General features: G+C 45.3%; 1 protein-coding gene across 1 annotated transcript in view; it reads right to left on the reverse strand.

Moving 5' to 3' along the window:
- Positions 1-18,466, reverse strand: part of EXT2 (exostosin glycosyltransferase 2) — a 139,806-nt gene that overhangs the window by 40,449 nt on the left and 80,891 nt on the right. The window contains exon 9 of the mRNA XM_054971804.1: positions 4,669-4,858. Coding sequence (XP_054827779.1) covers positions 4,669-4,858 — 190 coding nt within the window. The remainder of the gene's footprint in view (positions 1-4,668; positions 4,859-18,466) is intronic.

Here is an 18,466-nt window from a genome sequence, read left to right on the forward strand (position 1 = left end):
ACAGGTTCCCAGGGACAGTCCACCAGGCCAGAGAGCGCAGCACCACCCTGGGGATGGAAAACCTCTGGTGCTGACCCATGGTGAGGGGGTTGTACCTCCGGACAAACCAGTTTTGCAGAGGCCTCATACGCAGGCGCGCAAAGAAAACCACCCCTGTGGTGGAGGCCATAAGGCCCAACAGAGTCTGAACCAAAAGGGCAGTCTGATACCGGCAATGCATAAAATGCCGGGCCAAAGCGGAAAGCCTGGCCAACCGGTCTGGGGGCAGGTAGGCTCTACCCCGCAGGGAATTGAAATGGACCCCAATAAACCTAATGGCCATGCCTGGGGTCAGGATAGACTTATCCCCATTAACCACCAAGCCCAGCCTAGCCAGCACGGACAAAGTGAGGGCAATATGGGCCTGGAGAGAGTCAGGTGAGGGTCCCACCAGGAGCCAGTCATCCAGGTACGGGTAGATAAAGCAACCCTGGGACCGCAGGTATGCCACTACGGTGGCCATGCACTTTGTGAACACTCTGGGTGCAGAGGCTAGCCCGAAGGGCAACACTGTATATTCATACACAGAATCCCCATACACAAACCGCAGGTATTTCCTGTGGCCCTCAAATATAGAAATGTGGAAGTAGGCATCCTTCAGGTCTAGAATGGCCAGCCAGACGCCCACTTCCAGGAGTTCCATGACTCGCGCCAGGGTCAGCATGCGAAACTTCTCAGCCTTCAAATAACCATTGAGGCCTCGAAGGTCTAAGATAGGCCGGGAACCTCCACCCTTCTTATCCACAAGGAAGTATCTGGAATAAAATCCCCATGGGGAAGTAGAGACATTGACCACCCGGACAGCACCTTTGGTAACCAACTCCATAACATTATTGTGTAACACAACATCACAACATGGAGAACAACGGGGAGGGAGAGAGAGAGGGGGTGCATCCGTAAACATTAACTTGTAACCATGGGCCACAATGGACAGGACCCAAGCGTCAGAAGTAACACGTTGCCAACAGGGCAAAAAAGGTCGAAGCCTGTCCAGAAACTGGGCAGCAGAGGAAGCACCCTCGGAGGCCAACGGGGGAGCGTCCAGGCGTAGTCAGAAGACCGAGGGCTTCTGCGCCGAGGTTGAAGGCTTGGGCGAAGAGGGCTGTTGCCTGCCCTTGGACCGGCCGGAGCGCCTGGAAGGGTGACGCTGCTGGGCAGAGTAGGATCGGTGACCGTAGGACTGGCCCGAGAAGAAGCGCCCTTGACGCTGCTGGTAAGGCTGGTAAGGGGTCTGGTAGGATCGGAACCGACCATAGCGATACCTCGGACCCGACGACTGGGCTGAGGGGGCGACCCCGAGGGACTTGGCCGTCTGCTGATTCTTCTTCATCAGGGAGAGGGACTCATCCGTCTTCTCCGAGAAGAGCTGGGGCCCCTCGAACGGGAAGTCCTCCACCTTCGCCTTCTTCTCTGGAGGCAGGGCCGTGGACCGGAGCCAGGCGTGCCGACGCAGGACCACCGAAGTTGCCATCGCTCGCGCTGCAGAGTCGGCGGCGTCCTTGCCAGCTGTCATTTGCTGTTTTGACAGCTTCACGGCCTCGGCTTGGAGGGCCTTAACCAGGTGGCGGCGATCCTCCGGGAGGTCGGAGAGGTAAGAGGACAGCCTCTTCCACAGGAATAGATTATAGGATCCCATTATGGCCTGGAAGTTGGCAATACGGAATCCCAGAGACGCGGATGAGTAGAGTTTCCTGCCCACGCCATCCAGCTTTCTGCCTTCTCGGTCCGCCGGGGCCGACGAGGAACCGGAACGGAACCGAGCCTGACCCTCCTCAGCCACGATCGACGAGGGTTTCGGGTGATTGAAGAGGTACGGGCAATCACCTTGCTTTAAACGGTAGTACCGTTCCACCTTCTTTGCCGTCGCGGACAGGGACGCCGGCGTCTGCCAGAGCGCGAGAGCGTTATCAACAAAATCCTCCACAGGGGGAAACGCCACCGACGCGGGGGACCCGGAATACAGCGCCTCCAGCAGCTTACTCTTGGGCTTGGAGGTCGTGGAGGAGACGTCTATCTCCAGCGCGGCGGCCATCCGCACCATTTGTTCGGAGAATAGCCTGTAATCGTCATTCGGGGACGATGAGCGGGGCCCACCCACGGTGTCATCCGGGGAAGGATCCGAGGCCGCGTCTGAAGAGCACTCCGACGGTGACGCCAGACCTTCATCATCCTCGGAATCCGAAAACTCCGGCGAGGTTTGCGTCGGAACCGAAGACCGGTGAGCGGTCGGGGCCGACGGATAAGTTGCAGGAACCGGCGGTCGCAGAGGCAAGCCCGGAGGTGGAGGAGCGGGTGCTGGGAGCCCGACTGGCTGAGCCGGAACGGAGACCATCGGAACCGACGGATGTTGCAGGAAGGGCAGCGACTGCTGGAACCACGCCACAAAATCCTGCCAGGAGGTCATGTTCCCAACCCCCGCGACCGGTTGGCAAGGGGGCAGAGGAGCAGGCACCGGGGCAGGCCAGCGAAGAGGCATCGGAACCGACGAGGTAGACGGCAGTGGAACGGAGGCCTCTGAAGGCGCCGGGGCGGACGGCAGGGAGCGCTCAAAAGATTGGAACGGTTCCGGGAAAGGCGGAAACGGCATAAATTCCTCGGGAACCGACGGAGGAGGCGTGCAAGGAGGCGACGGGGTGTGGAGACTCACCACATCGTCGGGTATCAGGACTGGTTCGGCCGGAGAACCAGGCAGCACAGTCGGAGCTGGGGACAATGCACGGCCCTTGGCCCTCGACTTCGCCTTGGCCTTCTTGGACGGGGGCTCCGAAACAGCCTCCGGAACCGAAGGCTTGGAGGAGGACTTCGGCTTGGGAGCGGAACGCTTCTTGGCCTTCCGGCTCGAAGGACGATCCCCGGAACCGGAATCAGGTCGGGCCTCCGGAACGGGTTGCCCCGTCGGTTCCGAGGGGAGCGGCTCTGGCGACTTACGAGACGGCGCCGGTGACGGAGCGGCGGAGCGCGGCCTATCTCCCGAGGAGCCCGATGGCTTGGGGGGGAGAAGGTTGGCATCCCACAAGAAGGCACGGAGCCTGGCCTTCCGATCACTCCTTGCCTTCGGAGTGAAGGACATACAAATGGAGCAGCGCTCGACAACATGCCCCTCGCCCAGGCAGATGAGGCAGAGCTCATGGCCGTCCGAATGGGTCATCTTAGTGCCGCATTTATGACACTTTTTAAACAAAGATGTCTGCGACATAATGAACGGTATCTCCCGACAGATGACAAGGGGAAAATACCGACCAGCAGAAGAAACGATCCAAAACTCCGAAGAGACGCTGGAAACGAACGCTAGACAATAAGAACCTTTTCGACGGCGGCGAAAAAGGAACTGAGGGAATGCCGGGGACGTTCGGATATATATGCATTCAAAATTGGCGGGAACACCGGCGCGCATGCGCGGTGGATCCGAACGTCCCCCTCACATCTCTTAGAGCTAGAAAAATCTTTTCCGCGGCTGGCCTGCGCCTGCGCAGTCCCAATGTGGGGCTGCACAGAAGGACGAAGACGATTCAAAGGGTCTTAGGACTGCTTAGGATTGCTCTGTGAAACTTACTGCCCCCTCTACTTTGCATTCTGAATTCTCATGTAGAATGCAAAGTGGAGAGAACAATGTTAATATTGTTACTTAGGGAAATGCCAGCAGATTTTAGAAAATTTCAAGAAACAGTGAGAGAAGTCAAGTTTTTAAATGAATACAGTATATGAAGTTATATTACAGAAGTTAATACTGAAGCTTAAGTTAACTTGCAGATTCCATCAATTCAGAACAAAACTGTGAAATTCACTGAGGTTACAGTAAGACATTCTCCTTAGTGGTACATCTGCATGTAATTTTTGAAGGAGCTTTCAGACAATTTCAGGGATCCAAGTAGAAAATGCATGATCTTTTTTAAATGTATGATTAATTAACTTCATGATAAAGGACAGCTTCTTTAACTATGTTCAGGTAGTTTTTTCTCCTTCATGAAAAGAACAATTCAACAAATTAAATGTTAAAGGTGATGAATAGTATTTGAAACAGAAATTAAATGAAACCTAAAACTGTATAGTCTGGCAGGAAAGAAAAACTTTTGGCAAGCATGTCTATGGTCGCTTTGGAGTTAATAGCTGAAAGGACCAGCACCCAATATTTTATTTTGTGCATATTTTTATTTCATAAGAATCATTCACAGCTTGCCAAGTAAGTGACCTAGCTTGTGATTTTGAGAATCTGATTGTGGAAGTTGCATAGCTTGTTAAACAAAATAAGAGAAATATTTTCATGGAGCATATAATCAGTACTTGTGCCATGAGCCGCAACAACTGTATTTGTTTGAATTCCTATTTTTCCTTTTACCAAGGCTCAAGATAGCTGTTGCAATAATTCAGAGAAGAACATAAGATTATTATATAACAGTATAGTCTGGGCACGGAAGCCCTAAAACTCCCAAAGACTTAGGCCTTGATGGACCTCTTAGGAGACTAGGGTACCATAGATCTTATCTTACTATTTATATTTGGTAAAGTGAAATGAAAGTAAACTTAAAATGGCATTTTTATTGATCTTTGTGATTGCTAGACTACAAAAGGAGAAAAAGTGGTGTCCAAAGTACATATGGTGCAAGGAATTAAGTGCTTTATATGACTTACCTTCTGGGGGAATTTTGTTCTGGTTGTTCCAAACCACTAACAGCTTGGAAAGACTAGGCACCTTTGACACTTCAGTGATTACTCTGAATAGGCTCTCAACCCGATCGTAGGTCAGAACAATAGCAGTGAAGCCTTGTGACTGAGGTGGAATCAGAGGAAGAAAGAGTGGATTGCTTACACTGCTCCACTTCTGTAAAAAGAGAGATGGAAGATTAAACCAAGGTCATATTAAGCTCTAAAACAGAAATAGACAAAAAGCAATACCCATCATTAGTACCAGGTGTGAACAGTTTATAAAAATAGCTTTCAAAAGTGTATTTCTCTTACAGAATGCTAACTTCTGTTGTCTATATAAAATGTTATATTTATTTATTCTGATCATGAGCAAACAATGAAGTACATTCAGAGATGTTAGAAATAAAACAGCAGAAAAAGATTTGTGGGAGACAAACTAGAGAGTTTTAAAATTTAGCTCCTCTCGCTTGCCTCTTCCTCAGTGTTCTTTCTTTAAAAGCTCTTAAACCTTTATACTTACAGGCTAGGCAAACAAATTGAAAACTAGACTAGTGCCACTATTTCAGAGGAAATGAAGTAAAGAGAGGCAAATTCATAAATCTGACACAAAATGGGCACATAAACAAAAAGGAAAACATTCCTAGTTCAATACAGAAGGCTAATATTCTAGTTTAAACAAAAGTAAGTTTGTTCTATGGTTTTAAACAGTCCACTAAGTTATTTAAAGAAAAATATCCAGAAGACAGGTAAAGATGAATTTCAAAGTTATTTATTTCACCTTAATTTTAACTAGATCCATCCTGCCAACATAAGGAAGCCAATTTGACTAGCACAGATACAGACCAAGATTGAGAGGCAATTTTTATTTTTTCTTTCAAAAATTCATTTTATATATATTCTGCCTTTTCTCCTCTCCACTAATTAATCCTCACAACCACCCTATTAGGTGAGACTGAAAATGGGTCACCCACCAAGCTTCCACGGCAGAGTGTGGATTTGAACCTGGGTCTGCTATGTCCTAGTCCAATGCTCTAGCCTCTACAGCAAAAGTGCAAACAGAGGCACTTCTAAACACACACTGTCCATTCACAGTTACTGTCAGACAGAAATAACAGAACATATAGAAGAAGGGGCTAATAAATTGAAGAGATTACCATGGAAATGTGAATCTGGGTTTATACAAAAGAGGAACCCTCACCACTGACCAAAAACACTTTCCAGTAACTACAACTAGCATGTTGAATTGTACCACACTGGCTGGTCCCTGAAAGAACTTAAACCATTTGGCACACCTTCAAGATTTTCCATGTATTAGATGCCACACCAGAAAGAACATCTTTAGGAATAACTTGTGGGAGGTGGAATAGCTTGGTCAAGTCCAAAATACACATGCTTTCATTTTTTACAATTTTTACATCAATCTGAATACCACTGGTATTCTGGTATACCAAAGTAGTGCTGAAGATGGCATATTCACAGGGTGGCAGTACAGTAATGCTCTTAATGCATTTGGATTGTCCTCATTGTACACCTTACTGCTAGATTCCTTCTCTTTTAATAAGCTAACCTTCCATTAGACAGTGAGGTGAATCATCCATAAAGGTCTTTAGAGTCAAACAAGTAATCTGGAGCCCAATGTGGGGTGGCCTTTTAGTGTTCTAATTATAAAGCTTAACATCCCTTCACACTTCTTGCAAAAGTAGCAAATTCCCTTGCCCAACCAAGTTGTTTCTGAACTGAACAAAACCATTAAAGACAACATTTCACTTAAGTATATAGCCAGCAGCAACTGTGAGAGAATTGCTTGTTTTTCAATTTAGTTTGTTACTATATTTATAGCATGCCTTTCTCACAGACGCTTCAAGAATATTATGTATTGTAAAACTATGCAATCATAAAGCATGAGACATCCATGCAACCATGCAATAGGAGGACTAGGATTACAAAAATTAGAAACAATGCAAAAATGTATCAGACATGACATGTCAGAAACATCTCACACATTTCTAAATGAGTCCCGATTTTCTGAATAATGAAATTTAAATCTAAATCAGTTGTGCCATTTCATGGGATAAAGACAACTACTGTACAATTGAGATGCTCTTCTCACAAAAGCTAAGTAGCCTCTTCTATGGCAGAGATAGGGCAAAATATATGTTCTCCTGCCCTGGCATCTTATAGTGACACCCCGACATACACCACCACCAAAAAAACTCTGACTTCCCTCACAAAGGAGTAACATTTCAAAAAGGCATTTAGGCATTGCTGAAGTACCATTAAGAGCCAACCCCCTGCTGCCTGCCTGAAAAGCATGTCTACAGTCTGGGACCTCCTGACCTCACTTTTGACAGGAAATTGAGCAAATTCAAACCTCCATGATTTACTCAAGTTTTTCAGTCTTCTGTTGGAGAAAGGCAAAGCATACAGGTAATTAACTCAACAGAAGCCTAATTAAATTCCTATTACAGAAACAGGGCATGAAATTGATCACAACATAAGGAAGGTTCCTCCTGACAATTCAGAAATTGGTAGAACCAGAAAACACTACTTTCGTGCCCATCCAGTCTGTCTTGCATGCTCATCTGAATGTCTGCCCTCAAAAAAGAGAGCATTGGAGAAGAAAAAGCGACTACTAGTACTTGCACTATAATCATTTATCACTTCCTTTGACAAAGTGCTGACACTTTGATAAAGCATTCCTACCCTTCCCCACCCAGCCAGCCCCATCCTCAACTAGCAAATAATCATTACAGGAGCCATAGTAATTAACCCAAGACTGCAGGCTGTTTATTGTGTACACTAGTTTTATATGCAAGCCATATCAAGTTGCAAGTGCCAACTGTGCAATTGTGATCTCACAAGGCATTCCTGGCTGTCTGACAGCAGCCTCTTTTCTGCAGACAGCAAAAGAAGCCAAGGCACTGGAATCCAGAACTGGAGTGGGAGGTTAGGAAAGTGGCCTAATTTTCGTGAGATGTTTCTTTTTAAAAAAAATCTCAAGAAGAAGCAACTCATTTGTGTTAGACTGCCATTAGCAAGAGCTTTAAAAAGTTTTCATTTGCTACTGAAGAATTTATTTCCTTTGCTTCACACTAACTGAAAAATTCTTTTGTTACTTTACTGCTTCCAGCATGAACCCATTTAGAATGAAGTACTGAGCATATGGGTGAGTTTCCACCAGTAAGCCAATAAAGAAAGCCGTAAATATTTTTGGAAATGTCAAAGACAAATGACTCAGGGCAGTAATAATTAAAAACAATAACCAACATCAGCCCAGTAACCATGTGCCAACAGTATATACGTAATATTAAGAACACCATCAACATGTTGGGTATAATAAACCCTCAGACAGCAAATGAGAAAAAATGCTTCTGATAGCAGAGCAAACCAATCTTTTCCACAGCCTACAGTTGTGTGCATGCAAATATTTGTCAATGAACAGAACTGAAGAGGAGGTGGAGATGGGTATTGGGTAAGGGAGCTACATAAGAGAGCTATGAAGGAAACGGGCCAGTGGAAGGGAAACTGAAGGCAGGAACAGTATGGGAGGATGCGAGGAAAGAAGAAGGGAATGGCATCAAGCAGTAGTTTGAAGGAAGGGGAAAAGGTAGAGTGGAGAAAAAAATTCACACCATTAGACAGGCATCACACCATAACATTTGAAAAATTATTGCAGTAAGCACTTTTTATGGACCAGGAAAAAAAAGTAATCATGTCTGTCTAAGAAGTTCAGTGCCAAGAAGACTACTAAAAAGACAGCAAAGATTTGGCCATCAAAAAAGATATGCATAGGGAGGAAATCCACACCATAACAAATTTAGTTCCCAGTTACCACTTGGAATGGAAAACTGACAAGGAGTAACAAAAGTAAGTGTGGTAGAGTGTGCAGTTATCACACCTGTATTTAAGATTACCTGTACTCTTGTCTCAGGAGCATCCTTCTATCTGGACTATACACTGGTTTTGAGGTTGAATATTACTCTCCTGCTGCTGGATTCTAAAGTGATGGCCATAAAATTAGGATTGGCTTTTCTCATGGGGATCTTTTCTCCTGCTCACCACCATTTTCTTTTCAGCAGCCATAATTTTTTATTGCTGGCTGTTAATCAGCCATTCTAGTAAAACCATGTTCAATTTGAACCAGAATGGGCTACTATCTTCTAAAAAGCCAAGAAATCAAGGTAGTATATGAAGCACCAAAGGATACAGTAACTGAAAAGTCCTTTCCAGCACCCTATACTACTGAAATTATACTTACACTTGCTATAAAGAATGGGCCTTTTGGCTGTTTTAACTACCAACAGTAACCTCAATGTGATTCCAATTATAAATTACCTGATGAGAAGTGCCTTGATTTATTCTGTTTTGGTCTATTATGCATGATGCATTTTACTGAATCCTTTGAGAAAGTATTTCATCATGCTTTTCATCCTCAACTGGCCAAAGGGAAAACCAGAACCATTAACCCAGTGCTTTTCTCCAGCATGAGCCTCATTCAATAAAAAGCGTAAGTACAGCTCACCACTGAATTTTTGTCAAACTGTACCAGGTGCCTAGTTCATTACGTATGCTAATTAATTACCAATAGTGCTATGACACTTCGTGTATATCTCTAATCTAACAACTATTATGCACTGATATGGAAACTGAGAAAATCAATACAAAATGTTAATAAAAACGGAATCACACAAAAACATTTTCCTATTTTGATTACATAACTATCAAATAATGATGCTTGTTATAAAATACGTTTGCTGGTCATTTAAGCATCTGCTGCAAATATACTTTTCTCCCCCACTTCTACAAGTGCCCCAAACTTCAAATAGAGTTCAAATTAACCATGCAATCTGAGATCATTTATTTAAAATGAAAGCTGATGTATATATCTGCAACATTTATTCTGAATAAAGAACCCGGGGGGGGGGGGGCTCACAAAATTCTCTCCAGTGCAAAAATATATTATGTGTGTATTATAGCTCATCCTGTAAGATCAATGCCTAAAAATATTCACATGATCATTGTCATATCATAAAACTATGGATTGGAGCCACTGGGCTAGAAAGCAGATGCTTCTGCAACTTTGGGGAACCTCCAAGGGTAACAGAAAAATCTGAAAACCACCTGAAATATACTGGGGGTGGGGTTAACCCCACCAAAAGAACAAGGTTATCTGCACAGAACAACATCTACCTCAGGCCACCACAGTTGAGGAGGTGAAGCTGCCACTGCTGCTGCTGCTGCTGCTGCTGCAAAAATTAAGCTGGGGCTTGGTGGGGATTCTCCACCACCTCTACCATGGAAGGGATGAAGATGGGGCAGGATATCCAGTTCCTGGGGGAGTTATTGCAGCCAAGAGCTGTGCTGAGCTTGGCAGCAGATGCCCGGAACACCCTCCTCATGCTGCTTTCAGCCTTCCCGGAGAGTCATTGATGCAGACTGGGGGTGACAGTGCTGCTGAGGGGGGCTGGGAGCCCAGCATGGCTCCTTGCAATCTGGCCCCACGATTCTTGCCCTCCCCAACCACATGCCATTTTACAGAAGGCTTTACCTGTTTAAAAGTTCCTACGAGGCTGCAATCCAGATCAGGCATGCAGCATGGTGCTGGATTGGGGCCTTGAACCTAGGTTTTAAACAACGATAAGTTTGTGACAAATGGTGCTGCTGGTGAAGCAGCATCATGGAGGAGCAACGGCAGTCAGCTAACTCCAAGAAACTGATGGAGGGAGGCAAAGTAAGAATGGGATGGTGCCAATACCTTGACAGGCCCAGGAGGGAGAACTACCAACAGTAAGTTAAAGGCAGGGGAATGTGATTGGGAATGGGGAGAAAGAGTACAGAGAATAATAGGATGGGGGAAGGGTAACAGTGAAAGGTTGGGTGAGGAGGCAGTGACAGGGCAGGGGGGAAAACAAAGCTAGGAGAAATGGGATTCCCTGCAAGTTCCTTTCCCCACCCCCACCACCATCACCACCACCACCACCACCCTGGGCCAGAGCACCCTTGGTGTCACCACACCCTCCCAAATCATCATAACAAATCAGCAATATTTTCTTGTCGGTCTCTGCTTCTTTGTACTAATAGCCAAATGCCTTCCCAACCATGGTACTTAAATCTGTGGATCGGGACCACTAAACTAGAAAAAAGGATGCTTCTGTAACCTTGGGGAACCCTCAAGGGTTGCAGAAAAATCTGGAACACTGAAAAAAAATGGGAGGAGAGTTTAACCCCCCCCCCCAACTACTTATCTGACTGCTGCACATGTGCAGTGAAGTTCTGCTGCTGGAGAAGCAGGAGCCATCCCACATGCTGGCCCTCAGGCAGCAATTAGCCAACACAATTAGCATCACATCCACCCTGAGCCAGGCTGAGGGAAGAAGTGGTGCACCCATCCTGCGTTGTGGCGTGTGAGACCCCACTCTTACCCTAATGGGGGGTTTCCTTGTGAATGTGGGGAATTAGCATTAAAGGAGACATAGCTAGAAGGGATAACTGGGAAATCTCCACCTACGTATACCAGTATTGTTCCCTTAGAGAAGTCTCAAATAAACAGGCAGATATACAATAGGAAAGACTTTATTTAAAGTGGAATAAAAAACAAGTATAGAAGCAAGTATAGAACACATACAGCACACATACAAGGCTAGCTAGAAAACAGGGAGGGAAGTGGGAGAGAGCAATTGGGAGTGGGGTGTGTGTGTCTCCATGGGAGCAGCAGCAAAACAACCAACATTTCACGGAGAGAAGAGGGGCTCAAGCGAGGTTGAGGGTGGGTATTTGGATCTAGAACACACACACACTGTGCACATGAAGCCCAGTTATAGAGTGAAACAAACCCTGGAACAAAACTGACGTCTTGCTTCCAAAAACAATACCTTAATGCTTGTCCGGAGGTGTAACAATAAATTGGGAAAGGTGTGACATGACTATCTGGGATAGGCTATAGGTAAAAATATTGCTTAATGACCTGGTTAGTATCGAATGGGAAGGCTATTAGGTTCACTGAACAGCCTGATTAGGCTAGACAGGTGAAGAGAAGCATGGAAGGGCATTGATGAGATTTAGGCTGGGAGTTTCCTCAAGAAGCCTCATTATGTCTGCTGCTCTTTTTGATGTGGGGACCACCAATCAGTCATTTCCCTTTGACTCGTGTCTTGGTAACTTTCCAGTCTCCATGCCAGCTGCCATTTGTGCTCCCTTGCTAGGCAGTGTTTTGTGCTTATGGCACAATGAGGAAGAGGTTTATGATATTTCTTATCTATAAACTGCCCTTTTGGCGTGAAGGAGGGGTCTGACTGCTAATAGCACCAGCCCAAGCCCAGCTCTGAGCCCAGCAACCCTGGTATGTAGGAAAATGAAAAAAGGGAGGAGGGTTTATGGGAGCAAAGAGGTGAAAGGCGAAGGGTGTTTGACAGGGGAGGGGGAATGGTAAAGGTGTTTGAGAGGGAGCCAGAGGGAGGGGGCTAAGAGTATTCACTAAGAGGGGAGGGTAAAGGTGTTTTGCCAGGGAGGCAAGTAGATGGTGAGGTGGGGGTGGGGGGGAATAGAAGGATCCTTGGAAGGGGGGTGCAGAGAAGGATCTTTAAGAAGGGGCTCCCAGTGTGTCTCCCCCTGCAGGTCACCCTGACACAATCCTCAACATTTTGTTGCAAGCCCTCATTTGTGACACCTAAATCTTACCTAACAACTACTGATAAAACTACTACCTTAAAGAAAAACAGTAGGGAGACAAGCAGCAATATCTACAGAAACAAAAAGTTAATGTTATAATACTAAGGCTGGCTGCTCAGACTGGAAAACAACATGTTAGAGAGCATATTGGATTATGTTTGACATGAAGCAGAAGAGTAAATGGCATGTCACAGAAGGGTTCCTCACAGACCATTTGAGAAATATTTCTACAGGGAACCAGGTAGATTGAAAAGGATTGCAACACCCACCAAACCCAGTTTCTTTTAACAACTACAGACAGCATGGATATTGGATGTCTTTCCTTAGAAAAAATTAAGACACTTGCTTCCTGTGGGCTTAACAAGATTCTTCCATTAAGACAGGAAGAAGTTACAGCTCACAGCTCTAAGCTTTTTATCTACCCTTACAAGTAGATTAAGTTAGAGAAGGGGTAATGATGACTGCAGACCAACTGTCACAGTTAATTTTTTATTTATTTTAAAAAATTATATGTTGCTTCTCCAGAGGCCTATATAATGTCTCACTAAGACCACAGCACTTCTGCATGCCATCCTTTTCAGATAAAAGATAGATGCATCCTGCAACTAATCCATAAATACTGGAGGGATCGATGGGTGAAGAGAACCTCAAACCTAATGAATATTTAATACATGTTTTGTTTAGTTGTATTCATTTATTCATTCATTAACATACTCTTCCATCTCTCAAGAAACAAAAAGCAACAAGAACAAATTGTTGATTTGTTCTGTATTTTAGCTCTGGTTTTAATTGCTTTAATGGTGGTTTTATTGGGTGGTTTTAATGGTTTTAAAATGTGATTTTATTGCATATTTTAATTTGTTCACTGCCTTGGTGGCCCTTGTGAGGCAGAAAGGTGGAGTTATACAATTTAAAAATAAAAATAAATTAAAAAATAAAAAGTAAAGTAAAAGTTAAATAAAGTAAATACTGTTCCTGGGCAATCATCTACAGGGCCAGATTTGTTTAGCTGCTGCAGTAAATCATCTGCCACTAGACTATTAGCTATTGAACCTGCATTCTTTAAGCTATTGAACTTGCCCACAAGTAGTCATCCTTTGCACTGTTTATCTGTTATTACGTTTAGTTGAAGTTCCCTTTCCTGTCTCACAGCAAGTCTGCGATCTGGCAATCATTCATAGAGAAAATGGAGGTCTGCTGAGAAAGTACATTTATTGCTTTGGATATAGTGATTCTCTAGATGATTATTAAAATACTGGTGGTTAAACTACAATTTATGACATTCGAATTCAAAGCTCCAAAGCAGCTATGTCAAAACAGAGCCAATAATTTTGCAAATCTGTGCATAAGAGCAGGTTTGGCAGAACTTCCTTAATACAAAATAAATAGACACGTCTGAATACTCCCTTGACTCTGCATGTCTTATACAAGTAAACCAAAACATAGTTGAACATCATCTCCATTTAAATACTAATTAAAATTAGTAACCAATTTTAAAAAGGCAATCTTTTTAAAACAAAAGATAATAAAAATATCAGAAACTTAAGCTTAAACATCTAATGCCAGAGTTTAAGCATAATAAGGATATGACACTGCACTCACACCATTTTATAATCTGGGATTTCTGAATTCTAAATGTTAAATACTAGGAAGTGGGAAGACAGTAATTTTCACTCAAATGTACATTCTTGTCAATACTGGTCGTGCATTCAATTGATAGATACAAGATACACAAATACAAATTTTACAGTCTTTTACAATGTCCTGACTAACCAAGCAACTAAGCTGCTTTAATAACCTGTAGTCTTACATTTTATCTCTTCAATATGAGAATGCAGATATCCCTACCAAGTTTGTACCTACCTCGACTATGCATTGAACTATATAATTAAAGACAAATCCAGGCATAAATTTAGGAACTGGGAGATCACAGTTTCTGCCTCCGTGCTCTTAAAATCATTCTGATACGAGCCTCCAGATGGATGTATAACCACTAAAGGATCACAAAAATTTGGCGTAGCTGGCTAATGCATTCACTGAGCTCAGAGAGTATTTGTACATTTTTTAAAATCTCCACTGCCAGCAAGAAGTATATTTATATATGTATTTCAGAAAATATGACATACCTTCTGTTGTTTAAGCGGGGATGACAAACCACCAAGAAACTGATTATTTTGGGCAAAAACAAATCAATGTACAATGCCCTACACAAATTCAAGTTTGGATTATTAGAATTAGCTTCCTCAATTTCTATGCAATTTCAAATGAGTATGCTAGTCACTATAATTTCAAGAATTATACTACGCAGTTTCAGAGCCCATATACTACATATTGCTAGGTTTGCATCTGGCTGCTAATCTCCTACAAATATATGAAAGGAAAGGTATTCATGAAATAAAGGCCTAGATTCATAAAAAGCACAGTTCATGGAAGGTACTGGTTGCCTTCTCCTTTCTACTGCAGACTAGGGGTGCCCCGAAGCGGGAAAAAGATCCAGAACCCCCCAAAATCCGAAGCAGACGCCCCATCCCTAAACACCCACCCTACCCTTTAACCCTATCCCCCCACCCCACTTACCTTGTGCAGCCAGGGTCTTCCCTGCCGCCGCCACAGCCGGCGCGGCTGGCTGGCAGATAGGGCCTTCCCTCCTGCTGGCGCTGCGCCGGCGTGGCTGGCCGGCAGAGAGGGCCTTCCCTCCTGCTGGCGCTGTGCCGACATGGCTGGCCGGCAGAGAGGGCCATCTGTCCTGCTGCCGCCACGGCCGCCGCAGCCAGCTGGCAGAGACGGTCAGCCTTCCCTTCTGCCAGTGCCAGGTAAGTGGGGGGGGGGAGGAAAAGGTGGGAGGGAATGGATAGGTTTAAAGGGCCCTGCTGCTTGCAAAAGGGCCCTTTAAACCTAACCCCCCGGGTCCCCCCAAAGCTCCCCAAAGCATTTCAAAGTGAATGCAAATCTTCCATTATCCAGTGGTATGGGAGTGGGTCAGTCTTGACTGATGGGATACACATCTAGCAGTACACCCTAGGGTGGACAGATCCGTTCATAGAGTGTGCTGGAGCACCTTCCTACCAAACGCTGCCTCTGCCGAAGCTATCTTGTCCACCTTGTAATGCTTTGTGAAAGTATGCACCGACTTCCATGTAGTGGCCTTACAGATTCTTTCTAGAGACGGGAAAGTCCTATATGCTGCAGACGTCGCTTCCCCCCGCAGAGAATGAACCGTTACTCCCTCTGGAAGAGTCAGCTGTCTAGCCCTATAAGCTAGAGAAATGCAGTCCCTTATCCATCTACTCAGAGTGGGGGTGGATACCTTTTCCCCTGATGAGCCCTTTCTGAAGGAGACGAACATATGGTCTGTCTTGCGAAAAGGTTCAGTGCTGTCTAAGTAACAACTTAATGCCCGTCTTAAATCTAACTTATGCCATTCCTTCTCCTTTTGGGATTAGAACAGAAGGGCAGCAGAACAATATCCTTACCCCTATGGAAAGCAGAATTCACCTTAGGGATGAAAGTAGGATTGGGTCTGAGCATTATGGAAGATACAGATTTCCTTATTCACTGACAAAGCCCTAATTTCTGAAACCCTCCTAGCTGACGTAACTCCCATTAGAAATAATGTCTTAAGTGTCAGCTCCTTAAGAGGGCAAGAGGCCATAGGTTCGAAAGGCTCCCTGGTGAGTGCCTTCAAAACAACTTTCAGGTTCCACGCAGGAAACCTATGGACCTGCGATGGATTAATGAGCATGGTCCCCCTCAAAAACCTTCGGATGTGTGGGTGCCTGGTGAGAGATGTTTCCCCCTTTGACCCCCTAACAGCCGAGATGGCCGCAGTTTGTCTCTTGAGTGTACTGGTACTAAGTCCTTTACTCAGTCCCTCCTGAAGGAACAATAGTACTTCTGTCACTGGTGTTGTCAACGGCTCACAGTTCCTCTTTCTGCACCAACTATGAAATGTCTGCCACGTTTTATTGTAGCTCCTGTTCGTGGACCTCTTCCTGGAGGCCAGCATAGTAGCTATGACACAATCTGTATATCCTAATTTAGCGAGCTGTTCGCGCTCAATCTCCAGGCTGTTAACTTCAGTGGTCCTGGGTCCAGATGAAGCATCTTCCCCTGTGACAGGAGATCTTTCCAGTGTGGCAGTCTCCATGGCTCCGCAATCGAGAGCTGTTTCAATTCTTGGAACCACTGTCTCTGTGGCCAAAAGGGAGCAATCACTATTACTTCCGCTCGTTGCTGAACTATCCTTTGGAGTACTCTGTCTAGGATCTTCAGTGGAGGAAACATGTAAATAAGAACCCCAGGCCAGTCTTCGTTTTGTGCATCCAAGCCCTTGCTCTCTTCTTCTGGAGAAGAATTTTAGCTGCTGGGCGTTCTGAGCCATGGCGAAAAGATCCATTTGCGGTTTCCCATATCTCTGACACACCTGACTGAAGACCTTCTGATGTAGCATCCACTCCACCTGGTCTACTTAGTTCCTGCTCAGCCAGTCTGCGACTGTGTTCTGTACACCTGCTACATGTACGGCCTTGATCGATTTCAGGTTCTGTTCTGCCCACAGCATGATCTCCTCCGCTTCCATGTTTAACCTCCTTGTCTGTCCACGTATGCCTTCTCTGTCGTGTTGTCCGACTCTATTAGTACATGGTGTCCCATCAATACATCCTCGAGTTCCCAGAGTCCCATCTTGATGGCCCTCGGTTCCAGCCAGTTTATGCTGTTTTCTCTTTCCTTTAGCAACCATGCACCTTGGGCCATGCTGCCCTTCACGTGTGCTCCCCCATCCAGTCAGGCTTGTGTCTGTGGTCATCATGACCCATTGTGGTTCCCTGAGAGGAACCCCTTCCTGGAACCTGTATGGTGCTGTCCACCAGTTCAGTTCTTCCTTCAGCGACACCGGTATCTTTATGTGTCGGTGTTCCTTGTGCGCTATGATCCTCTGAAAAGGTCTTAACAACTTCTGCAGTGGACAGGTATGGAATCTGGACCATGTCAGGGTGTCCTGACAGGATAAGTCATTCCCAGAAGTTTGGCCAACTGCATGACTTCCACATCCGTCTCCCTCTGAATGAATGTCACTAGGGAGACTATCTTGAGTTGTCTCTCCTCCGAAATGAAGGCTTTGTCTTTGATAGTATCCAGAGTCACTCCCAGGTGTGATATTCCCTGCGTAGGAGATAGTGCACTCTTCTCCTTGTTGATCACGAATCCATGATCCTCTAAACATGCTATTGTCGTCTGAATGGCCTCCTCCCCCTGAGCCTGGGAGGGGGCCTTTATAAGGATGTTGTCCAGATACAGAAACAGGGAGACCCCTTGTAGTCTGAGGGCGGCTATCAAGGTCACTAACACCTTCATGAACATCTTGGGCGAGGACTTGAGGCCAAAAGGGAGAGCCTTGTATTGGTAATGTTCTCCATTGTACACAAAGCATAGGTATCTTCTGTGAGTCTACCTGATTGGAATATGCAGATAGGCCTCGGAGAGATCTATGGAGGCCAGGAAGTCCTCATTCTGTATAGCCCCCATAATGGACTTCAGGGTCTCCATCTTGAACTTGCATGAAGCAATGAACTGATTCAGCCAGCGCAGATCCAATATGGCCCTGAGACCCCCGTTCTTTTTTGGAACAATGAAGAACACTGAATACACTCCCTTGTTCCAGTGAGGTGTAGGAACTGGTTCTATTGCTTTGATAGTTAGAAGGTGTAGGATCGCCTTCTGAATCTGCAGATGTTTCGTCTCCCTGGAGTTCTGTTGTATGTGAACCACATGATTTGGGGGTCTCATCTGGAATTCTAGTGAGTAGCCCTTGGATACTGTTTCCAGTACCCATCTGTCTGTCACGGTTTTTAGCCACTGTTCTGAGAATTCCTAAAGTCAGCCCCCGATCTGCATGGTTGTCGTTTGAGGATAGTCATGCTTGATGGGCCTTCTTCTGGCCTTTGGTCTGTTGACCAGTCTTTTGAAAGGGGAAAGTCCTATTGTCGCTCATGGGTCTTGGTTGCTGTCAGACTGTGGCTAAATAATGTCCTTCTCACAGGTTCCCCTTTACACGCAAACAAGAGTCCATTGTTTGAATAAGGAAACTTTACTGTAGAAATGGTTCATTATAGTC

The sequence above is a fragment of the Eublepharis macularius genome, chromosome 2 (assembly GCF_028583425.1).
Source record: "Eublepharis macularius isolate TG4126 chromosome 2, MPM_Emac_v1.0, whole genome shotgun sequence".
Taxonomy (NCBI): domain Eukaryota; kingdom Metazoa; phylum Chordata; class Lepidosauria; order Squamata; family Eublepharidae; genus Eublepharis; species Eublepharis macularius.